Source organism: Camelus bactrianus, chromosome 12 (assembly GCF_048773025.1).
Source record: "Camelus bactrianus isolate YW-2024 breed Bactrian camel chromosome 12, ASM4877302v1, whole genome shotgun sequence".
NCBI lineage: Eukaryota > Metazoa > Chordata > Mammalia > Artiodactyla > Camelidae > Camelus > Camelus bactrianus.
In genome coordinates, this window is record NC_133550.1 from 68,081,496 (window position 1) to 68,105,393 (window position 23,898).

Sequence of the window (23,898 nt, forward strand, 5' to 3'; positions counted from 1 at the left end):
CTTCTGTGAGAACAAGGCAGGTGGTTCTAAGAAAGCACATCCCCAGGGTGAGCACCCCTCTGACCACAGTGGGAGAAGCCCATGGGCACCCGGAGGCGCGGGTGCTGGCCCTAGACTTGTCGGGCCAGGGCCCTGGGACCAAAACCCTGTGCCAGAGGCTTCCTGAAGCTTCCTTCCTCGGTCCCATCCCAGACGGTGGGCTGCTCCAGGGCAGACCGCTGCTCCTTCCGGTCCCTCACACAGGATGACGACGCCGAGGTCGTTGCAGAGAGGGGGGCTCCACCCCGGGAAGCCAGGGGTCCTCGACTTGCTCTGCACTGGGCAGGGTGTTAAGATGCGGACAGACCCCAGCCCCTGGGGGCTTAGACGGCAGCTGGGAGCAAAGCCATTGAGAGGGCGGCCCAGCTAAGGCCCCCATGCGCTCGTTTCCAGACGGCAGGTGTTGTGGGGAGGGGCTGGGGGGCTTGCGGGGAGGCTGGGCCCCGGGCTGCAGGAGCGGGGCTCAGGCTGAGGGGACATCGGAGCTGACGGCTGTGTGAGCAGGGCCAGGGCAGCCGGAATCGTCCCTGCCCTATGGCGGTTGGGGGTGGGGTCAGAACGACCGGGAAGCCAGGCCCGTGGCAGGACTCCCCCCGCTGCCCCTCCCCGGCTCCCTGGGGCTCCTGTGCCCCGCTCAGCCCCTCGCCTGCTCTGCCGGGCGCCCCCAGGCAGAGGGCCTGCTTTCGGGCTACCGCTGAGGGCTCTTTCCAGCCCTCTGGGCGCCTTTCCCTCCCAAGGAGTTTGGAGCCTGGGAAGACTGGAGATAAGGATGTGAAGCTGGGCTCCGTGCAGCGGCCAGAGGCCTGGCCTGGGAGTCACCCCTCCCCAGAGCCGCTCTGAAGGGGCCCCGGCTCGGTGCTGCCAGCGGGTCGGCCCTGTGGTCATCCGGCAGCACCCCTGCCCGGGCGCTCCCTGAAGTCTCATCCTCGTCCCTTGGGGAGCTGTGCGTGCTGGGCCGGCTCCCTCTGGGCTTCTTTGGGAACAGCTGGTGGACTGGGCTGACTCGGCCCCCATCAGGGAGGCTCTGATTGAACGTCCCCAGTCCCGAAGGTGACAGAGACCCCTTTATGCTGAGTGGCACCTGGGACGTGCGGGTATCACTCCTGAGACCCAGCCCCCTGATCAGCCCTGGGCAGCCAGGAATGGTGTTTATTGTTCAGGTGAAGCCTCATTGGCACAGAAGCCCATTTTCCATTATGATAGGGAATTTTTATTTATTAAATTGCTATTTTAATATAATTTACCAAGTCATTGAAGACAAATAATCCGCTTAAGCGAAGCCATAAAACTCCATTTTCCCCGAATGCTGCGTCCCTATGACCGTGTGGCTTCTAGTACATTCTGCTCCCCAGCCGGGGACACCTGCGGGAGACAGAGCTCACAGCCAGTCTCCTGGATTCTGAGTGAGGGTGACCTCTGCACTCTGGTTAGATTAAAAGCTGTCGAGCAGACTAAGAGGCCCCTCTGTCACAAAAGCCACAGAACACCCCGGAGGGTGCCGGCGTAGTTTTTAAAAACGTAGCCGCGAAGGAAGAGAGACAACTGTAGACCAGAAACGTCCAGAAAACGTAAATCGAGAGAAATAAGGGGGGACATGAGGGCGAGCACCCCCCACCCGGGGCGCCTGCCAGTTGATGTCCGGGGCCTTCTGCCTGGTGTTAATGCGCCTCAGGTGGGAGAGGAGCCTGGCGCCCGGCCAGGGGCTGAGCAGGCGTCAGTGTCACCTGTCTTGGCCTTGGCCGCGGGGGTTAGGGAGGAAGGGAGGAAAACACCTCCCCCAGGATGTCCAGCTGCAGGCCTGCAGGCACGTGGGTTTGAGTCCCAGTTCACGTTACTCACTTGTCCTAAAAAATTCCAAGCTGGAAACTTAGTTGAAAATCATCCTGGAACTAAAGTGCCCTAGGTGCTGGCAGAAGCCAATACAAAAAAAATTTTTTCCCCAAAGAAAACCATTTTTGATACATGCCTCAAAGAATTCCAACAGATGAAAGTTCCGAGGAACACGCCAACGAAAAATTAATTGATAGTCAATCTAAGAAAGAAATGGAGAGTTTTATTCGAGCCCACCTGAGGATGACAACCCGGGAGACAGGCTTTCAGAAAGCTCTGAGGACCGTTCCTCCCGCAAGAAGTTAAACAGAGAAGGACTTGCACAGCAGACGACATGCTGACAGTTTACGCAGCCCGTGTCCTACGTACAAGCTGAGCAGCGGGTCATCGTGGCCCCTGCAGGACCGAGAAAGGAGTGTCTCCTAAGGCGGTGCCTCGCTGGCGCCAGGGGAAACTGCTCTGTGAGCCTGAGCGGGCTCCCCTGTGTCTTCTAAGGCCTGGCTGGTGTGCGCTGTAGACGCACAGCGCAGGTGGGCAGAGGGAATTTTATCTTTGAATTTTTTTTTTTGTCCTGCCTTAAAAATAATTTCATTCCATCAAACATAAGTTCCAAGAGGGGGAAGATCACTGATGTACAAGGAAGCAGGTCACTGAGAGCGAGACTCCGCAGAGAAGTCCAGTTGCAGGAACAGATCTCCAGATTTTATTTTATTTTTTTAAATTTTTATTTTTTTGTTGTAGTACGGTCAGCGTACAGTGTTGTGCCAGTGTCTGGTGCACAGCACAGTGCTTCGGTCGTACGTGAGCACACGTACGTTCCTTTTCATTTTCTTTTTCGTTATAGTTTATTACAAGGTATTGAATACAGTTCTCTATGCTGCACAGAAGAAACTTGTTTGTTTATTTTATATGTATCAGTTAGTATCTGCAAATCTTGAACTCCCAACTTACCCCTTCCCACTCCCTTCCCTGCCCCGTAACTGTAAGTTTGTTTTCTCTGTTTGTGAGTCTCTGTTTTGTAAATAAGTTCATTTGTGTCATTTTTTTAAGAGTCCTCATATGAGCGATCTCATATGGTATTTTTCTTTCTCTTTCTGGCTTCACTTAGAATGCCGATCTCTAGGTCCATCCGTGTTGCTGCAAATGGCATTATTTATTCTTTTTTACGGCTGAGTGGTGTTCCACTGCATAAATATACCACAGCTTCTTTACCCAGAAACACTAGAGATTTTAGAGTCGTGAGATGTGCTGGAAGATGTGTTACATGTTTAAAATGATAAAGAAGAACATGCTGAATAAAAAAGAAGGAGGGAAGGGAAACTCAGGAAGTGGGGCACAGTGCAAGAGGTGACTGGTGAGCCGGCAGAGCGCTTGGCCCAGTCCAGGCCTGTCCGTGGCGGCCAGAGGCGCCCTTTGGAAGCCCGGGTCTTTCCTCTGCTCAGAGCTTCCAGTGTCACGGGAACAAGCCAGCAACTGGCGAGGCCCTGAGAGTCTGCACCTCCCCCTCCACCCGCGGCCCCTGCTGGGCCCACCGCACTTATGGACGCACCCACCAGACACTGTCCAACTTCAGGGTCTTTGCGTTTGTCCCCCAGGTACCTAGCAGTGTCCCCTCTCTGGGTCTTCATTTAAGTGTCCCCTTAGGTGGCTGACCGCTGTATTTAAATTGCAAACCACCCCGTCCCGAGTGCCCCCGCCATTTCCCATCCACCTTCCTTGCCTTATTTTTCCCTGGGGCGTGGCATCCTCTTACACGGCATCTGTTTTATATTTTTACCTAGTAAACTGTTGCCGCTGGTCGTACAGGTGTGGCACAGACGAGGGAACCCCTGTCTCAGCGTGGGTGGTGTGCACTTGAACTTGGGCGGCCTCCACAGAGGTGCAGGGGCTCCTGAAGTCAGGGGGCATGAGCCCTGGGAGGGCGAGCGGAACCCACCGGTGATCTGTGCCCGAGGAGGCGGGCAGGGACACGCAGCATCTTGTTCCCCCAGCCGCTTCAGGGTCGGCAGCGTCTCCTGGTGCCCCAGGACCACATGGGCTGGACCCAGGCTGGGCGTCTGCCCTGCTTGGCCCCTTTCCTCCCGCCCGGGGGCGAGTGACTCAGCCTCCGTGGCCTCTCCGGGAAAGTGCCCCCACCACGGGGCAGCGTAGGATGGCGCCCCTTGGGTTCGGCTTCTATCGCCGCTGCTCGCACCCAGGCAGGAGAAGCAGGTGGACAGCAGGTCTGCTGTGCACGTTCCACGCGTCAGGCTGCCGGGACTTAGAAGATCATGCTTACTGTCATGAGCCGAGGACTTGAAAGGAAGGCCCTGGGTGGGAGCCGGCAGCTCGGTCCTCCCGGAGCCCCGCCTGGCCGGCCGCGCTCTCACTCTCCGCCGTGTTCTCTCTTGCAGTCGGAACCCGAGGGCTTCGCGCATTTCCACTTGTACGTCTGCGCTGCTTTCCTCGTGAGATGGAGGAAGGAAATTCTGGAAGAAAGAGATTTTCAAGTAAGTAAGTGCCTTTTCAGAAGAACCCGAGCTTGACCTTCTGCAGGAGAGAACGTATTACGTTTAGTTCTCAGGGTTATTTGCAGAAGGACTTTGAGCCGCACTCCTCGTGGTCACTACTGACCTGCTGTTTGAAATCCCTGATGGAGGGCACAGGTCACGTGGGGCCTGGGCTCTGCGGACCCCTGCCTTGTTAAACGTGCTGTCACAAGGCCCCCAGAGAAGCCTGCTGCGCCGGCAGGTGTGTGTCCTCGGCAGGGTGGCCTGGAGGCTCCCGGAAGCCTCGGGTTGGCCATGGGCTGTGGTTTACCAGGAAGGGGCTGGGCACGTGATCAGACGCCTGGCTGCCCAGCTTGGTTGACCCAGGGCCAAGTCCCAGCCCCGTCCCCATCCCCACGTGGGCCTTGTGCGGTGGCCCAGGGCCTGCGTGGGTGCTGACCCCGGGGAGGGCTGGGCTGTCTGTGGTGCAGTGAAGAGACCCAGCGGTGGGGACCAGGGACCAGGCTCCACCCTGACAGGCTGGGGCTCACCTTCCAGCCGCTTCACCTCCTCAAGCCCCTCATCTTTCAGGAGAGGGGATGAGTAGGGAGGCCCTACGGTCCTGGGTCACAGTACAGGGCCCCGGGCAGCTCGCCTGGCCTGTGCTCCCTCGGCTCCTGGGCCGGACAGGCGCTCTGAGAACCCTCCCCCTCCCCCCGAGGGCCGTGGGAGGAGCCAGCCAGCCCTGCCGCCCTGCCCCGTGGCTTTCCACCTTGGCCACCCAGAGGGACCCCTACCTGGGCCAGCAGAGCGCAGCGCCCAGCCTGCCCCACCCGAGGTGGTGGACGGGGATATGAGGTCATTTCTCCCTCAGGCTCCTGCCCTTGTGGTCAGCACAGGGCCGGCCGTGCGCTGCGGGGAGCGGAGGGACGGTAGCCGGGTCCAGCCTCTTCCAGCCTCCTGTCCTGGTCTGTGAAGGGGGAGGCGCACCTCCTGCCCTGCCCTGTCGGGCTTGTGTGCGGCCTGCTCGAGGCTGGGGGGCTAGGGCCCCACCACCCACTCCGCCCACCCTCGTCTCTGTGCGTCACAGGCCTGGAGGTGTTGACGGGACCACACCTACCTGGGGTTCCCAGTGAGGTGGGATCAACGCAGACAAGAAACTGGGGCTCCCACTGCACTGTCCTTTGGTCGCGGGAGGCGCGGGAGAGCCCGCGGACCGGCCTGGCCATGCGTTTGCTGGGGGAAGGGCCCAGCTTCCCTGGTGACCGTGAACAGCGTTCGCACCTGCGCCTGGCTGGCTCTCCGAGCGCCTCCTGGAGACCGGGTGGTGCAGGCACCTGGGTCCCCGAGGTTCAGGCTCACCAGGCTGACGGTGTCTCAGGTGTGCCTGCCCCAGTCACGTTTGGGATTCTCTGGCTGGGAAACCGTTTCCTGCAGGCCCCAGGCGGATGTCACCGCCCACCTGGCTACTTTTTCCCAGCCAGGTTTTGTCGGGTCTTTGGTGGAAGGAGCTCCCTGTGTGTGGCCTTCTGTGCCCCGGCAGTGCGCCTGGCATGTCGACCTCGTCCTGGTCGTCTGTGGGGTGAGAACTCGGGGCCCAGAGAGGGTGAGCGGCCGAGGCCCCTCTGCTCCCGGGGGGCACAGGTGGCTGAAGACCTCTCTGAAGGGCCGGGCTCAGGTCTTGACCTGGAGCTGCCACATGCTGTGAGGCAGAGTGTACCCCCCGCAAGTGGGGGGTGCAGGTGAGATGAGGGTGCTGGGGTCCTGGGCTCTTTGGCTGATTCATAGGTGCACTTGATAAAAGCCTGGAAACACGTTCAATTTTATCCCCTCAAAGTCTGAGCTGCTTCGTTTGCATCCCGGGACACCAGGGGTCTGACTGCAGCCCCTGGGGGGCCCCCTGGTCCTCAGTCAGCCTCCAGGGCCCGGTTTGCCCTCACCCTGCTGCGTGGTGGGGGGGCAGCGCCCAGGCAGGGCGGTTCCTGCCCCGCCGCCTCCTGGGGCTGTGACCCAGCACTGCGGGCGCAGAGATGCTCTGTGATGTGGGCAAGTTCTCTCTACATAGAGATTGGCAGTGTGGTTCTTGATTTTGATACAAAGGGAGGTGCCAGTGTGCAGTGTTTGGATTTTTGAAGTAGAGAAGTTCATAAATTTATGGCGAGCAGAGCGTGGAACTTCCAGGGAGCCTCCCTCTCCGTGGAGCCCTCCGGAGCTCAGAGGTCTGTCAACACCCCCAGTGACTTAACCCACTGCTGCGTGTTTGCTGACAAACGACCAGCCTCACGAGGAGAGACGGCTTCCCGTGCCTGCGGGAGGCTCTGAGCGAGGGCAGGACCGGCTGCGAGGCCCCGTCTGGAAACCCCACTTAATCCACAGAGGGGTGCTCAGTGTGTGCGTCGTGGACGCCTCGCCCGGCGCCCGTGTCCGGGTGGAGCTCTGGGCTGCTTGGCCCGTGGCTGAGGAGGCCCCTGGCGGTGCTGGCCTCTGCTGTCTCAGACCCTTCCCCTGTGTCCTTTGGATCGTAAGCGGCAGCTTAGCGGGGACCAGGTGGGAACAGGCAAGGGCAGTGCCCGCTGGGAGGCCTCGGTCTGCTGGGATGTCCCTGGTCCCCCGGTGTCCCCTCAGGCCCTCCATCTGGGCCAGGCCCGTGCTGTCTGTGGGAGACTCTCTGATGGGCTGGACAGGCTAGGGGTGACAGACGAAGGAAGGGCCGCTCCTGGCTCTGCCCGGGGCCTGGGGCCAGGGAACAGGATGGATGGGCGTCATGAATCAGGTGCGGGGGCAGGTGGGGGAGAGAGAACCCAGGACGCAGAGTGGGAGCGGATCAGATACCGGCCTGCTCTGCAGGGGAGGGAAGTCAGGCTGGTGCTGGGAGTGTGGGGTCAGGGTCGGGGTGGCGATTGGGTGATGAGCCTGAGAAGGAACGAGAGAGCCAGGGAGGCCTTGGTGGGAGGCCAGAGGCTTCTCAACCTGGGCCGCCTCCCAAGGCAGGGCCAGGTGTGGGGAGGGGGCTGGATGCAGTGGGGGCGGGGCAGTCGGGCTGGAGAAGCCGCCCGAGGCGGGAGGGCTGGGGGCACAGAGAGGAGGGGGGCGGGTGGGGGACCAGGCTGTGAGGAGCCGGAGCACAGGTGAAGGGCGGCAGCTGGACAGATTCGGGGGTGCAGGCTCGGCGGGCTCCCTGTCGGACTTCAAGGAGGAAGCGACCACACCGCAGTGAAGACAGCGGCTCGGAGGGGCCTCTGCTGTGAGGAACCGCCCGGCAGAGACTCCTGGGCTCACGGACACGAAGCCCCACGTCTCCATTCGCAGAAGTCTCCACCTGTGGCCTCTCCCCTCTGCCGATGAAACCTGCATTTAGGACTTTACAGGACAGAAGGGGGTCGAGTGGAGCGGCCGGAAGAGGGACTCAGTGGATTGGATCAGGCTGGACACGGGGCTGCTGTGGGTCCGCTGGCCAGAGACACAGGGTGGCTGAAGAGCTCTGGGTGGAATTTGAATGGTACAGAGATGCATCTTTTCTGGTAAGTGTTTGTGAAATATTTGCAAAATTAATCATCTGATCGAGGCCATAGAAATTGCCAGAATCTGAAAAACTGGAATCACACGGGTACATTTGCTGAGCACAGTCCTTTAAAACCAGACAGTAGTGAAGGTAAAGCAGAGGAACCGAGCGCTGGGAAATCAGAGGCCTTCTGCCGAGGGGAAGGCGGCCCTGGTGTCGCAGGGCAGGCTCCCGCCCGCGTGGGGTGCGGCCGCGCTGGGCTTGCAAGCAAACCCACAGCCAGAGTGCTTTTTATTACTTAGAAACATAAATAAACTCAACTGAAGAAGCTGGCAGTGGAGAAACAGTCACCTGTGGTGAAGACGGTGAAGGAGCTCACGTGTGAAGTAAGTGGCCGGACTGGCAGAGCGAGTGGGCGCGTAGCTCCTCCCGCCCTCCGCACGGGAGCCCCGCAGAGCCCGCCGCCCTCCCGCAGCCGACCGAGACCAGGGCCCAAGGCTGTTGCTGGGGCAGGTGGCAGAGCGCCCTGTGCCCACCGAAATTCCAAGAGCCCGGAAGGAAAGGCCACCGGGAATCTTGCGGATTGTACAAGCAGTCTCGGCAGCTGGTCCGGGGACACAGCTTCATCACAACTTCAGCCAAGTTCTGCTCTTAAGGAAGTAGAATAAGAGATTACTCACCTTAACATGCTAGAGAATGTCTCAGATCGACAGCCAGGAACACCGGGGACACCAGGGACAGCCCCATAAAACCCCCGGTCTCCTTTGTTTCTGCGCCTGATGAATCAGTGTCCAGGGACGCCTTCCCCCACTTCCCCTGCGTGGTGCACGCACAGACACGCACCAGGGAGGTGGAAAACGGATTTTCTAAACGTGCGGACTCTTCCAGGAGTAGCCAGCCCTGGAATGCTGTTGGCCCTGAAGGCACCTGCTCGTTCCTGCTGGGGGGACCCAGCTCCCAGGCGTAGACAGCCCAGCCCAGGACACAGGACAAAACCTGGAGTCCGAGCAGATGGAGGTGAGCCAGAAACCCTTTGCACAAGTCAGGACCTCGGAGCCCAAGCGAGGGCACCAGACGGACAGACAGAGCTGGGTGGGTGGGTTTTCCTGTCTGAGACTTGGCTCTGAGTGGGACAGGAGTGAAAGTCTCCCTGGAGAATTCCCAGCCACACGCTCTCCTCCCACTCGCTTGGAACTCACATTACTTTTGTGACTGACCCCCCCCCCGCCCCCCGCTGCAACGTGAATTTAAAACGGCCAGAGCGCCAGGGGCCTGACCTGAGAATGTGCCAGCCCTCGCGAGAGTGACGCATTCTAAGCTCGGCCTTGGGGCTGTGTCTGTAATCAGGAGAAAATGTCCATGTGGAGAAGACAGTGGGTGCAGTCCGTCAGGTGGCCCACAGGAGAGTCTGTGTGGCCGCCCCGTAAAGCTAAGACGCCTCTGTCCCTCCTGAAGGATTGAAATCGAAACAGATGCTGCCCGTCCACTCAGCCGTGCTCTTAAAAGCGTGCTTCCTTAAGACCGATGAAGTTGGCATGGAGCAGGCCTGTGCCTTCCCTCCTCCCCGGCGGGTGAGATGCAGCCTTTCTGGAGAGCCGTTAGTAGTACGTCAGGAGCCTCACCTTTGATCAGCAATTCCCCTGGTTCATAATGAGGGGAAAACAGATTGTCCGCAGTCTAGGTATCCAGCCTTAGAGGAACCGTCCCCTGGGTCACGGGACACTGCTGGTTGGAGTGTAACCCCCCTAAGTCGCAGCTTCAAGTAACAGTTACTGACGTGGGAAAACGCTCTCAGCGTGTGTCTATGTGGGGAAAGGCGTGATCTGAAATCACATACGTCTAAATGCATGTAAATACGCACGCACGCCTGCACGTGTATATGCATGGAAAACCCACGCTCACACACACGTAGAAAACACAGTCTGCATATGTATATGTGTATAAATGTTCACATGTACGTGTGTCCACGTATGTAAGATGCACACAGGAGACAATCTGCATGCGTGCATATAAAGCACATGTCCACACGTGCATGTGGACATTGCAGATCTACCCACTACACACGTAGGAAACACACACCCACGTGTGTAAGGACATATACTTACACATGTAAGTACCCGCATATATTAACTATATACAGAAAGGATCTTAAGGTTACTTGTGTCAGGTGCTCAGATGAGAACTGCCGGAGGCAGAGCCCGGGGGTCGTCATTTAGCCTGGGTTAGGAGAATTACGGATGTTTCATTTTCTTGGCTGAGTGTTTATTTTCCACGTCCCCGCTGTGGGTGGTCATCTGCTTCTCTCTCGGGTTCATTCCCCGTAAAGGGGTGGGACCCCGCGGGGAGGTGCCTGGTGACTGGCTCGCAGGCCCTGGACGCTGCAGCAGGTGTCCTGGGATCCCCACAGACGCACGTCTGTCCCTCGGCTCACACACATGTGCACGTGCAGACATACATGCATGCACTCCACATGGTCCCCAGAGGCGAGAAGTGCGTCCTGCTCATCTGAAGACCCTCAGTGCCTGCGGGTTGCCCCCACCTGCCCACGACTGACAGCTCAGGAGCTGCACCCACTCAGTGCCCAGGCTGTCCCCTCCCTCTGGTCCGGATGCCGTGATGGAGGGGCTCTTGTACCCTGCCTGGTCCAGCCCGTAAGTCACTCTCAAAGTGTCTTTCATTCGCTGGCCCAAGCTTCCTTCTGCCGAGTATTGGTTCCTCAGCACCAGAGAGGGGCTGGGGGAGGTCATTTACAAAGACAGAAAGGGACAACACCCGAGGCCCGAGCTTTGCGGCAACCGGGCCGGGTGACCTGGCCCCTCAGCTGTGCTCCAGCCCGGACGCCGGGGCCCAGTGTGCTCGGCCTCTGGCCGCAGCCCCGTGGCTTCCATTTGCTTCACCGGAGCTCTCGAAGCAGGTGCTCCTCAGCTAGAGCCTTCGTCTGGCTGGCCTCCGGCCTTTGAGTATCCTTTGCAGCTTTGGAATCACATGGGGGGGGGAGCGGGGAGGGACAGCCCGTGCTCGCACCGGGGGGGCCTTTGCCACCTGCAGTGAGTGTTCTCTGCATCCTTGAGGCCCAGGTATCATGACTCTGAGGTCTCAGCCCTCCAGGAGGCCAGGACCTCCTTGAAGGTGGTGCGGGGCCGGGCGGGGAGAGCACCTCTGTCCTCCTTGGCGCCCACGCCCTTACCTTTGCCCTGAAAGCAGAGAGCGGCAGAGTCAGTGGGACTTTCTGGAAGATTCCCCTGCCCTGTATCCAGGTGGACTCCTGTGTGGGGCCAGCCGATGGCGCCCTGTCTGTGAAGCCCAGCGCGGGGGCCTGTCCCTCACGGGCATTTCTCTGCCTGGCGCCCTCCCCGCACAGCGGCTGTCATCTCCTCACCGGATGTGGGGAGACGGCCCCTCGCCGTGGTCACCGAAGCACGCTGGTCAGGACTGAGGCGGGCGTGTGCTGCCAAGTTGAAGGGCAGCGTCCTTGCTGGAGTTCACGAGTGAAGCGTGAGGGGCGGGGTGTGTGGAAGGACGGGAGGAGAACTTGTCCGAGGGGCTCAGCGTGGCTCCGAGGGGCTGGAAGTGCGCCGGCGTCATGGGAGCGTTTTCCCTCCGTTAAAGCAGGAGGAATTTGGGCCACACCCAGGGAGGACCCTCCTCCCGCCCCCTTGAAGTAACTTGGGAAGGCGTCTGCCAGCAGCTTTGCAGGCACTGGAAGGCGGAGCGTGGGCCCCCGTGCTCAGCCCCCAGGCCCCGGGAGGGTGGGCAGCGATGGCCGGCGGGGGGGCACTCCTCGTCCCGGGAGGGGGTGTAAGTGACCGAGGCTTGTCCCGTACAAGTGTCAGGAGTGTCCTCAGAGTGGGACCCACTTACGGCACCGAGAGCACAGAACGCGCACAGTGACTTTGTCAGGAGAAGAGGGAGGGAGCCCCTTCCCCATTCCTCAGCCCGAGGATGGCACACACTGTCTTCTCGTCTCCGGGTCCAGGGGAGGTGTGGGCAGCAGGGGCTGCATGGGGGGAGCCCGCACGGTCCCATCCCTGCAGCCTGGTGGGAAGTCTGTGTGTCTGTCCGCGGCTGCCATCCACTCAGCGGGCGCCCTGTGCTCCCCGTGGCGCTGGCCCCACTGTAGCGCAAGTGGTAGGTGAGGCGGGGGGACGACCCGGGCCTGCTTCTCCCCCGCCTGCCCGGGCTGGGGCCTGGCAGCAGAGCTGCTTACTAGGAGGTGGGACGCAGGGCCGCCCGAGGCCACGGCGTGAACGGCGTCCACGGCGGGGGCACTGGCCCTGCCTAGGCTGGGGGCGCCCCAAGGTATCCGCCCACGGACCCACGGGGAGGTGGGACGGCGAGGGGCGTTCCTGACCCTCTACCCTCGGTTTTCCCCGTCGGAAAGGCGCACGCAGCCTCCCGCTCACTGTGCCCGTAGGGTTACCGCAAGGGGTGAGTGAGGGCACAGACAGAGGAGGGGCTTGGAGCCGCCGCTGCTTGCACGCCCCCGCGCACGCACCCTCAGAACCTCTTAGAAACGAGCCAAGGAAAAGAAGTGTTTCTGCTGTTTCCTGATCTCTGAAAAACCAGCCCCCTCCCTCTGCGGGTGGGGAATTCTTACTGAAATAGCCATTAAGGAAACGACCCCTGGGCCACACACACAACCTGTTTGTGTCCCTCTGCTTGCGGCCCCTCGTGCATTCATTCCTGTGGCCACTGGCATCCGGCTGCCGCGCGTGGCCGGGCTGCTCCTTCTGGGTCACGGGGAGGGTGGCTTGTGAAAGTGGCCACATCTGCCTCAGGGTCCGTTGAATAACTCCAGGTACCTTCTCAGCATCGCAGGAGGGGCTGGGGCGGCAGAGAGAGTGGCCGTCCACCTGCCAGGCCTGCTGATCGGTGCCTGGCGTGTGTTCTTTGGGGCAGGTGGCCCTCGCGTGCCCTTGAGCCACACAGGCCTGGGCTCGCTGATTTGAGGGACCCTCCTTGCTGCCCGCCCGCCCACCCCTCCGCCCTCACCAGTTTCCCTAGTTCCTCCCTCTCCCCCCAGGGCAGCCCCCTGGGGTGGCGCTGGGCTTGGGAGACTCGGGGTGACTCAGCTGGCTGTCCCCACCCCTGCAGCCCCTGCCCGCCCACGGTGGGCCCTTTGCTGCGGTCCTTTCCCTTTAAGAGGGGAACCTCTGGACTCTGTTTGGATAGACAGGAGCGCCTGAGGCTGCGGAAAATCAATTGTGTCCCAGGACCATCCTCAGACGTGTCTGTGCTTCTATTAAGTCAGCCCTGTCTGTGGTGGGTTTCACGTTCTGGGGGTGCTGAGCCACTGGAACCCAAGCCCGTGGGCCATGGGGCTGTGCCCAGGCCAGGCCCCCGTCCCCCTATTGTGGTACCTCCCGGGAAGAGCGCCAGACAGAGTCCCAGCATTCGCCCTGCCAGCTAGACAGGGCCGCCCACCGTCCAGGCTTTGCCTTCAGTACAGGGCACCTCTGTGGAAGCCCAGGGATCTCCTGCTTGTGCAGCAGAGTTGGGGTCCTCGGGGGAGGTGACCTTGGTCCTGCAGGCCTGCTTTGTAGGCCGCTTCTCCATCTGTGTGCAGGATTACGGCACAGCCCTCCAGGCCAGGCCTCGCAGGGCTCCTGGGCCTCCGCCCGGAGCTGCCTTCCTGCTGCTGGAGGAGACGCTAGGGCAGCCTGAGCCCCCCTCCCGGGGGGGTGCATTCGTGGTGCCCCCCGTGCCGGTGCTCGTGTCAGCTGGCGCCAGGAACACTTCACTGACCCGCAGCAGGTTCAGAGGGGGCAGCTCGGTGGTAGAGCGTGTGCTTCGCGTGCACGAGGTCCTGGGTTCAATCTCCAGCACTTCTACTAAAAACAGAATTAAATAAACCTAATTACTTATCCCCCCCCAACTAAAACTAAACACTGCACCGTCAGCCCCAGGCACCCTTCCCTGGGGGTGTCCTCTGCCTAAGCGCCTGTGTTCTCCCTCCCACCCCCGCTCCTCCCCCACCTTTCATAAAGGAGACGCTCTCTCTCCTGGCGGAAGGTGACATTTCAGCGCCCGCACTGACTCCCTCTCCCCTGGGTCTGGGTCGCGCCCCCCCCCCCCAGCATCTCCCCCAGCCCAGTTGTTCCCAGGGCTCCCGGCCGAACCTCCATCAGGACAGGCCTGCCCGCAGGTGAGGCGGAGGGCAGATGCGACTGACGGATTTTGCCAGCGTCTCTCTCCCTGCTCATTTCTGCCCTGAATCAGTCTTGCCATTAAAGAAAAAATTACACCCACCATTCAAACCATTAATTGAAAGGCTGTTATTATCGCATTAATGGTGTTTGATATCCAAGGCAGATAAACTAGGAGAAGCTCATCTGTTCCATCCCTGAAGAAATGTAATTACATCTCGGGACTTATTAAATCGTCTCCTGCTCAGCTGTCACGCCTTCCATCTTGCAGCCTTGCGTGGACACCCCAACGAATCCAGCGTGGAAATAGGATTTCACGGGCCCGAGGGGGGGCCCGACGCCCCGCGTGCGCGCGCGTGGTCGGGGTGTTCAGGGAGGCGCACGAGGCCGTTGTGCTGGCCGGTCCGCAGCCCGCTGCCTTCCCGGGCACTGATGGGCCCGCTGCTGCTTGGAAGCTTCCTGTCCGTGGGCAGGTCTGATTCGGGGTTTTCAGGTGCTGAACCTGCGAGGGGTGGAGTCGACCCTAACAGGCCCAGTAGCTGCTTGGCCGCTGAGACTGAGAGGGCGGGGCTGCTTCCTGCGACCCTGGGACGGAGAGGAAGCCAGGTGGGAACTGACGGCCCTGGAGGGCGTGTCCCCAGGTGGGGCCTCCCACCCAGCCGGGCCCAGATGGATTAACCGCCAGCTCGGGGCGCCTCTGTGGAAAGAACTCCTTGTGCCTCATGGTGGCTGTTTTCTCTCCTGTGTCCTCTCCGCTCACTTAACCACGTCTGGGATTTCCACCTGACTGTCACGCACCCCCAGGCCTCCAGGGCTCCGTGCTGGGGAGGGGGCACCGCACCGAGGGGCTCGGGCTCCGTCCACCCTCCAGGAAGTGGCCGCCCGCGCGTCATGTACTGGCAGCGTCCTGACCAGACCCCTCCGGCTGAAGAAGATTGGCCAGGAGACTGCTGAGGGGTGCCCAGGTCCCCCGTGGGTGTTGGCACTGCGGGGCCCAGGCAGGAAGAGGAAGGAGCAGGTGGCTTTGAGGGTCTCAGATCCCCCACTTCCAGGCTAGAAAATGAGGCTCAGAGAAGCAAAGGGACCATAGGACTTGGGTGCCACCTGGCGTCCAGCTTCCTGAGGCTCCCAGCATCAGCCCCCCCCCCCAGCACCCCCTGCAGCCTCGGCCCCGCCCTGGTCCTTCGTGGGGGTCTCCGTCAGAGGCGGGAGACCAATGGGGGAGGAGGCTGTACGCCTCCTCAGACCCGGACCCTGGGGGGCACGAAGAGCCCAGGCGACCACCCCCTGTGTGACCCTGCATGGCCACTTCCCCTGCCCACCCCCGGAGCGGGACTTGAGAGGAACTCAGAGAGCATCAGGGGGCAGGCACCTGCGGAATCACCACTCTGCACACCTGGGGCCTCCGGGAGTGGGGGCCACCGCCATGCAGACGAAGTGCCGGCCGACACATGGCACGCCCCCCCCCCCCAGTATCCCCCAGACCTGCCTCACCCAGCACAGGCCCAGGCAGGGTCCAGCACAGAGTTAACAAACGGGGCCACAGTGTCCTGGGCTCGTCAAGTCCCCACCCCTCCTGCCACGTGAAAAATAAATTAAGCTAAGATGGAAGGGCCTGGAAGTGTTTGGAGAAATCTGCCTTCCGATCCACTTTCAATCCTAAAAGCCCTTGATCTGTACGGACTGTTCATTTTGTTACCCTAATGAGTTTGAGGATTTTCAGGGCAAACACGATAGGATTTCTCAATTCAATTTTGGGGTGTTTGTTTTTTGAGATAAAGCACACAGAAGAAGTTGCATTGATCTTTTAATTCCTCATACAAAGAGAAAATATTTGCTCTTCTCCTATTTAGTGTGTCTGATCCTCAGCTGGGCTGGCCGGGTGGAGGGTCCAGCTGCACGGGGTGCAGGAGTCCTGTGGACGCCTGACCCTTCCTCGGTGCAGATGGGAACTGGTTGCCCCTCGTCAGGGAGCTGAGGACCCCACCCATCATTCCTTCTCCACTGGGGCAGGCTCTCCTGGGGCTCTGTCTGCGGGAGCTGGGATGTCTCTGCCCCCAGCCCTGCTCTGTGCTGGAGGCAGGAACCCCTCCCTGCCGAGCACCTCCAGTCCCCGGAGAACCCACGGCTGAGAGCAGGTGGCATCCGTCTCGAGGGCCCAGCACCCTCTCAGGGCTGCTGCAGGTGCAGGGGCGCACAGGCGCTCGTGGAGTATCCTCACCAGGGTCACTGTCACCTGAAGGCTTCCACGTCCCCTGTAATTCTGAGGCTGGGGGATACTGCGTGTGAACCCACCATCCTAGTCAAGGAGTCAGGATGGCAGGGTATCTTGGGCTCGGCCCCCGGCCCCTCGCTCACGGAGGAGGCATTGTCCGGAATTACAGCTGGGGAAAGTGGCCGTGGACACGCCTCACCCAACCCGCTGCTCGCGGGTGCTTTGTGTGTTCCAGTGGAGAACACATGGCCTCCAGGAGTGCTCAGCCTTGCAGTGCAGCGGGTCAGGTGGCGGACGGGTTTATCTGCAGTCGAGCGTGATGTCCACGTCTTTTCCTGGAGAAGCTGCGAGTGCCATGTGTCTGCAGCCCCCAGGCCCCTACTTGGCGAGCAGTCCCTCGGGGGAGAGGCTCCAGGGACCTCCTCTGCTTGTCCCAGTCGGCACATCCTCGGGGAGCCTCCTCGGGGGTCTGTGGACCGCCGCGTGCTTCCCAGCTGCCTGTTTGGCGGAAGCCCAGGACACACACGTGGCCAGCTCCTGCATCTGTGGCCGTTCCCGCAGGCAGCCAGCCTGGATGTGGGCCCTTTGGCCTGGAAGGGCCCCCGTGAATCCCACACGGAGCCTGTGCTGGGAGTTGACCTTGTGTGTCTCGCTGCCGTGCGTGCGCTGAGTCACCGCTGGGCTCGTGCGGTGACGGTTACATCCCGGGACTCGGGCATCCAAACACTGCTCTGTCTGGAGCACAGGCTGCTCAGAGAGCATCTTAGGGCACCGTTGGCACTAGGGTGGGTAACACCTCCACACGCCTTCCTGGGGCGCGCGCCAGGAGCCCCGTGGCTCAGACATGGGGCTGCCCTGGGGGTTCCTGCCTCCTTGTCACAGCGGGGTCACCACCCACCTTGTTCTATGCAGGGGCTTTGGACTGTGCTCCCAGGGTGTTCTGAAGGGCTGGGTGGAGGGCAGCCCGCTGGGGCAGGTGTGAAGCCTCCTTTCCCAGGGTCTCAGGGCGATGAGCCAGCTCCCACCCGCAGACGCCCCGGCCTGCTCTCAGCCACGCTGGAGGCGGCGGGCTCCCCAGCGGGGCGCGGGTCTCGCCGTGCGCCCACAGCGTACAGCCTTAGTCGGTGCACACGCTTGGACGCAGGCGTTGCTGGGGTCGGGGAAGACCTCTGCTCCCGGTGCCGTGTTTCACGTTTCCACATAATCCTGTTGCAATAAACTTGCTTCCTGTTGGAACAGGTGCGCCAGCCTGTGAACCTGTCACAAAGTCGAATGACGTGACGTCTGCTAGTACACGAGCTCTCTTGACCAGAATCTCACTCTTAATACCAGTCTGCGGTGTGCCTGGCTCCTGCCTCGCTAGTGTCCCTTTATAATCACTACCAGGTGCCCGCTGTCACTCTGGAGGTGGGGAGGGGCCACCACGCCCCCAGTGAAGCCGGGCGTTTCTCAACGTAGTGCCCCCTCCTTGGGGTTGGCGGACATAATTTTGAGCAGAAATCGAGCTGCGTGTATTTGGAGATCAGTGGCAGTGGTCAGGTGGCTCCAGCTCTGAGTGCGTGTGCTGAATTCTCTCTGCCTTCCCAGCGGCCAGTTGGTTCCACCCGTTTCAGGCTGCGCTTCCGGGTTATGAGCAGTATTCCGCGCGGGGACATTGCAGGAAGCGGGCTGTTACGGGAAGCTGCCCTGGGGCGGCCGCCGGCCCTCGGGTCGGGGAGGGTGCCCAGCCCGGCCTTGCCCCCGCCTACAGCCTGGCAGCTGGAAGTGAGGGCGCCTGAGATTCAGGCCCCCGCGCCTGGGGTGAGGTCAGCTCGGTCACTCGTTGGCCTGTGGCCTTGGTCAAGTCACTTGTCCTCACCGTCCGAGTCCCCCATGCCGGAGGTCCGGACCCCAGCCATCTTGAGCTGCCCAACGTATTGCGTGTCTTCTGTGGCGCTCAGCGTGTTCTCCGTGTACATTTTAATCCTTGAAGCGGCTCTTCCAGAGGGTGGGTGTATCCCCAGGTCTGGGGCCCAGAGGTTGACCTGCCCCGGCTCATGCAGCTGCCTGGGCCCCAGGGATGTCCAGCCGCACCCCGCCCCACCTGCCTGGCAGATGCCTTGGGAAGGCCCCCGACCACCCCACTGGAAGCAGAAGAAGCGTGGCTGCGTGAGAGGCAGGGCAGGAGGGGCAGGGACTGACCTGGCTGCTATCTTGGTTTCAAGACCACAGTCTGTGTGTCAGGTTCCACCTGTTTCCCAGCTGCGCTCAGGTGGACGGTGCCGAGCGTGGCTGGAACTCTGCTCTGCGAGGTGGTTTCCTGGCACGGGGTGTGTTAGGGTTCTCATGCCTCAGTTTGATCAGTGACGGTGCTAATGGAACATAAGCCTCCTGTGTGCTGGGCCCTCTGCCAGGCACCGGGGGTGTGCACCTGGATCTGCCACAGCTGTGGCCCCACAGGTGGGCTGAGGGTGGCTGCTCGTGGGACTAGCTGGCTTCCAGCGGCAAAGTTGGAGCCGAGGGCCTACTTTCAGGACCATCTCGGAAGTTGTTCTGTTTACTCTTTTATCTGTTCCTCCTCCTGCCTGCCCCTGCACCCGCCCACCCATCTGTCCACCCACACACTCATCTGCCCATCACCCATCCGCCCACGCTTCTGTCCACCCACACACTCATCTGCCCACTGACCCATCCGCCCACCCACGTATCTATCCACCCACCCATTCTCCATCTATCCATCCATCCATCCACTCACCTATCAGCTTATTTGCCCACCCACCCATCTATCCATCCACGCACTCATCCATCCATCCATCCACTCATTTGCCCACCTACCCCCTCACCCACCCGCTCATCTATCCACCTACTCTCCATCCATCCACCCATCCCTCCATCCATCTGCCTGCCCACGCCCTCACCCGCCCACTCATGACTCGACCTGTACTGGGACACATGCTTTGCTGCAGTTAGTCGAACACCATGAAGTTCTGGAGGCCTCCTGGGCCATCTGTCTGAGCGTCTGCCCTCAAGGAACCGAGTCACATGGTAAAATCGTGACAGGCCCTGAGGACAACCAGCCTGTGGAGACGTTTTAAGGAACCACACAGCTCCCCAGAACGTGGCTCCGGGAGGACCTCTTCTGGAAACCTGGCTCCGCTCCCCAGGGAGTGCGCCGTGCCTGAGGATCAGGACCTAGGAGCCACCTCTCTCCCCACCCCCCACACCTTGGCCCAGCTGAGCCTGGCGGTGTCCCCTCCGTCACTGAGGGCCTTGTGGAGGGGATGGGGGTGGGGGTCAGGGGAGAATCTCCTCTGTAGACACCTCAGTGAATTGATGAAGACTGAAAGGAAACTTTTGCTCCTGTAAGTCCATAAACCTCAGGTGCAGAGTTCTTGGCAGTGACCCTGTAACATCCCTGAAAACAGAAGGGCAGTGTCCTAACGGCAGACGGTTTACAGTCGGGGTGTTCCTGGGACCAGGAGGCAACAGCCCTGCCGTGCAGGCTGGTTGATTAGTTTTGAGCGGCTTCCAGGAATAAGCTTGCGTTTTAGTTGCTGCCGCCAGGGCACTTGTTCTGCAGCCTGCGGGGTGCCACCCCCAGGATGCCGTGGACGCCGTGCCTGCCCGCGGCGAGGGAAGCAGGGGGCTTGAATGACGGGGCACGGGGCCCCTTCCCGGCCGCCCTGCCTCAGTGTCCCTCGGCACCCCGTGCTCTCTGACAGCTGCTCTGGCCCTGCATGTGAGGGAAAGGCCCTGCCCGGACGAGCCTGCCCGGTATCAGTCCCTGAGTCCTGGCAGAGCCCCGGGGAGGACGCGTGGGAGACGCGGGAGAGCCTGACACATCGCGCCCTCCTCCTTTCACACGCGTCCAGCTCCACACCCTCCCCGGCAGGTAAACTGTGAGTAGGTGTCCTTCCGACTGGGGGTCCTCCAGGGCCCTCCCTGGACGGCGTCTCCACAGCATCCCGTCTGGCCGGCCACCCGGCCCCGAATCCCTCGGAGCAGAGAGGTCCTTGCAGGGTGAAGCCAGCTCTGATTGCCGGGCCGGGATTTTAAGTGTTCTGCGTGTGCTGATGGCACGTCCCTCGGCCGTGCGCAGGGCAGGAAGCGGAGGGGCTGGCTCGATTGGGGTGCGCGGTCGGGCTGGGTTTCAGTGCCCACAGGTGCCTTCTCTCTAGAATTCCTTTTCTGGCAAAGAACTATGAGATTAATTGCAAGGACAGTGCCCCTCCCTGAGCCATCAGAGGCCCCTCGGAAGACCACTCTATCGCCGTGTCACCTTCATGTCCCACCTTCGGGAGGGCTGTCACCAGCGAGCTGGCCAGCTTGGAAGCTGGCCGTCCATCCCAGCCAGCTGTCACCGGCCTTCTATTTTTAGGCCTGGTTTGGTCCAGAACTTGACAAGATTTTCAAACTAATAACTAGATTGTCAAAGAAACCAGCTGTCACAGGACAGCCTGGGAGGCAGAGGGGAGAGAGGAGGCGGGAGGCCGCTGGGGGTCGGGGGTCACCTCACAGCCACGGCACGTGAGATGGGAGATGCTGGGGTCAGAGCCTGGTGCGTCCGCAGGGACGAATGTGGCGCGTTGGGCCCCTGAGCGCGGGTCCGCCCAGGTGGGAGCTGCCGCCGGCGGGGCCGAGCTCTGTGGGGCCGTCTCCACGCTGCTGCGCGGCAGGCTGTGCTCAGCATTCTTTGATCTACTGACTGAGGGACCTCAGGTGTGACAGAATCCCAGTTAAAAATAAGGGAGATGAGAAGGTTTTCACAGGCAGTGTTCACGCTCGGGCCTCGCGGCCCCTCCTGTGGCGTGGTGCCGACACCGAGGAGCAGGAGTGGGACGGGGTCTCGGTTTATTAACCCCTCCGCCGCTCCGGGAGCATCACAGCGCTCCTCCCGCCCCAGCCAGCTCCCTGCCAGCTTGCCCTCGGCAGCTGGAGCCGGAGGGCTGACGGGCAGGGGCCCCAGCTGGGACCAGGTCAGAGCCTCGGCTGTCTGACCACCAGTCCAGGGCTGCGGGGCTCCAGTGAGATGTCCTTCTAAGTTTCGGGGGGGAGAGTGGGGATGCATTTGAGGGGGACCGTCCCATCTGAGCCTGTGGCCGCTCAGAGAGGCAGGGTCCTATAGAGGCCAGGTTCAGGGCTCAGGAGGGCAGCCCTCCCGTTGCTGGGGTCAGCTGAGCTGTCCCTAAGCCTTCTGTGGCCTGGGCGGGGGCGGGGGCCCTGCCGCGTGGGCCCGACCAGACGTGCGCTCGCAGAGGGAGGGTGTCGGCCCCGAGCGCAGGGCAGGTGCGGCCGCTTTGTGTGCCCCCCCACACTCGCCGTCTCAGGTCCCTGGTGGGCAGGGCCACGGCCACAGCGGGGATGGTGGCAGTGGTGGTGGAGCTCCCGCGTGCTGGGCGTCACGCTGGGCCTGTGTGGGAGGGGTCCTCTGGTCCCCGGCACACTCTGGAAGGAGCAGCCCGTCACCTCTGAGGAGGCATTGGGGACACGCCCAGGGCCCCCAGGTGTAAACGGGGGGACAGTGACGACGACGGTGGTGGACAGTGGGCTTCCTGTGCACCCAGCACGGCTCTGAGTCATGGACCCTCAGACCCTCCCAGCCTGGAGGTCTCTCCTGGGACTGTGCCCGCCTCGCAGGCAATGGCCCTGGCTTCCCAGGCCCCTGGCCGCCCGGGCTCCGACCTCACATCTGCTGCACGGGCGCTGAGCCCCCCAGGCCGGGCCTCCAGGTGCCCCGGCCTGCTCCCCGAGCATCCCCGCAGCCTCCCCAGGTGGCTGGGGCACCTCAGGGGTGGGTGTGCTGTCGAGCTGCACAAATTGACCATCGGGACGTAGTGGGAAAGTCAATTAGACCAGTTAGGCCGTGCGTCAGCGCAGGGGCTGCTATTTCTTCTCAGTTAAAGGAGAAGTAACGAGTGGTCACGTGGGCCTCGGGCCCCGTCGCCCGTCGGTGCACTCCTGACCCTGGTGCGCTATCCGCCCCTGGTGCGGAGGAGCTGCCACTGATGGGAGCCTTCTGGTAAGTTCTCTGCCGGAGGGTCCCGCGGAGGGGGGCCTGGTCCGTGCCGTCGTGGTGCACTCAGAGTGGTGCCGTCCACTCAAGGGGAACGCCCACCGCGTGGGAGAGCTTAAGCTGAGTGGTGGCCTCACAGAAATGGAGGGAACAGGTGAGGCTCACTTTATATGCTGTGTACGCCAGGACATCTTTCAGCCTGTGACCACCATGAACGTTAAGAAACACTTCATAGGCTTTGGTTCAGACTGAGTATCTGAGATCTGCAGTGTGGTCCCACGTCTCCACGGAGGCCCTGTGGTGGGGGACCAGCCCAGGCCGGGAGCCACGGGGAGAGCAGCCAGCGGCCGCACGCCCGGCTGTGACCCTGCTCAGAGCTGAGGGGACCCCGCAACCCTGCACGCACACCGGCCCCGGGGCGGGGCTGCCCGCTTCCCGCTGCCTGGGGCCCAGAGCGTGGGCCGGCACTGGGCACACAGGCGCCTGGGCCTGGCCTTCCTCGCCGAATGAACGCGCAGCCAGCCAGCGAGAGCCAGCCGGGAGCAGCACTCAGCCTCTGCCCTGCCCTGTCTGGGGTCCCGCCTCGCTGTCCCAGTGCTGAACCAGGACAGGGTGCAGGGCGCTTTGCTCCTCCAGCAGACAGACCTGCTCCCCTGTCGCCCAGGGAGGGAGTTGTACGTCCACTGAGGAAGAGCTGTGTTCTTGGGACCTGGAGCTCAGAGTCCTGGGGACCTGGGCGGGGTCCTCCCTCGAGGCACCTGGGACTCGCCCCCGCACCAGAGGGGCGTGTTGGCTGTCGAGAGGTTTGGAGGAGGCTGCTCTGCAGAGTCCTGTCCGAGGGGCAGGTGTGATCCCTGGCCTGGGTGGGCGAGGGGCACCTGCCCCGATGCGGCGTGGTCCGGGTGGCCCTGGCACCGAGGCAGATGGAGTGATGGGGCCTTTCTGTTTTGTGCACCAAACAGCTCCTGCTTAATCAGTAGTTCGGGACCATTTTAAGTTGCACACAGCACCTCCTGTATCAGACATCAGAACTCGAGGATCCGGTCCAAAGACGTTACTGAAAAGCAGCGTCCTGTCTTGTCCCTTGGCCTCCCCTCAAAGTGAGCAGATGGGGCCTGTTCACGCAGGCTCCCCGCTCGGGGGCCCGTCCACAGCCCGTGGGGCCACCCCTGTGGGTATCTCCTCCCTCGAGGCGTAGGTGCCGCCCTCTCTGAGTGAACCATCCAGGGAGAATTCTGTCTCCTCTTGAACTTGTTTGCCAGACGACCTGGCATTTCCCTCGGAAAACAGTTGATTCAGCACCAAATGTTACTGCGGCTGGGACTTCAGCACGGCCACCAACAGTGACCGAGTGACAGCTAAGCAGTGACAGCAGCGGTGACACTCACCTTGCGCTCGCTGCATCCTGGCGCCGTCGGGGGGTGCTGCGCACGTGCTAACTGCCCCGGGAGGGAGGGCTGTTACCGCCCCCGTTACAGGTGAGGAAATCGAGGCCCCAAGGGCCACGAGACTTGCGTGGAGGATCAGTGCGGGTCTGGGGTTTGAACCCTGGCAGGTCAGCAGCCTTCAAAGGGGTGTGTGCTTTTAGCTGACGCCCGGCTGCCTGAGCAGACGTTTGCTGTCGGCACCGCGGCCCGGGTGCTTCATGTGGGGGACACGGGGACCAGTTGATGTCACAGAAGAGACAGACCACCTCATGACATAGG

At 61.7% G+C, this 23,898-nt stretch overlaps 1 protein-coding gene across 7 annotated transcripts in view; it reads left to right on the forward strand.

Moving 5' to 3' along the window:
* The window catches only part of TBC1D22A (TBC1 domain family member 22A), a 242,138-nt gene that overhangs the window by 214,157 nt on the left and 4,083 nt on the right, over positions 1-23,898 (forward strand). For 3 of the 7 annotated variants that reach the window (XM_074375771.1, XM_074375772.1, XM_074375773.1), the window contains one exon: positions 4,263-4,362. In XM_074375771.1, coding sequence (XP_074231872.1) covers positions 4,263-4,362 — 100 coding nt within the window. Of the gene's footprint in view, positions 1-4,262; positions 4,363-23,898 lie in introns of those variants that run through there. The other 4 variants (XM_074375774.1, XM_074375775.1, XM_074375777.1 and 1 more) reach the window with 2 other exon arrangements.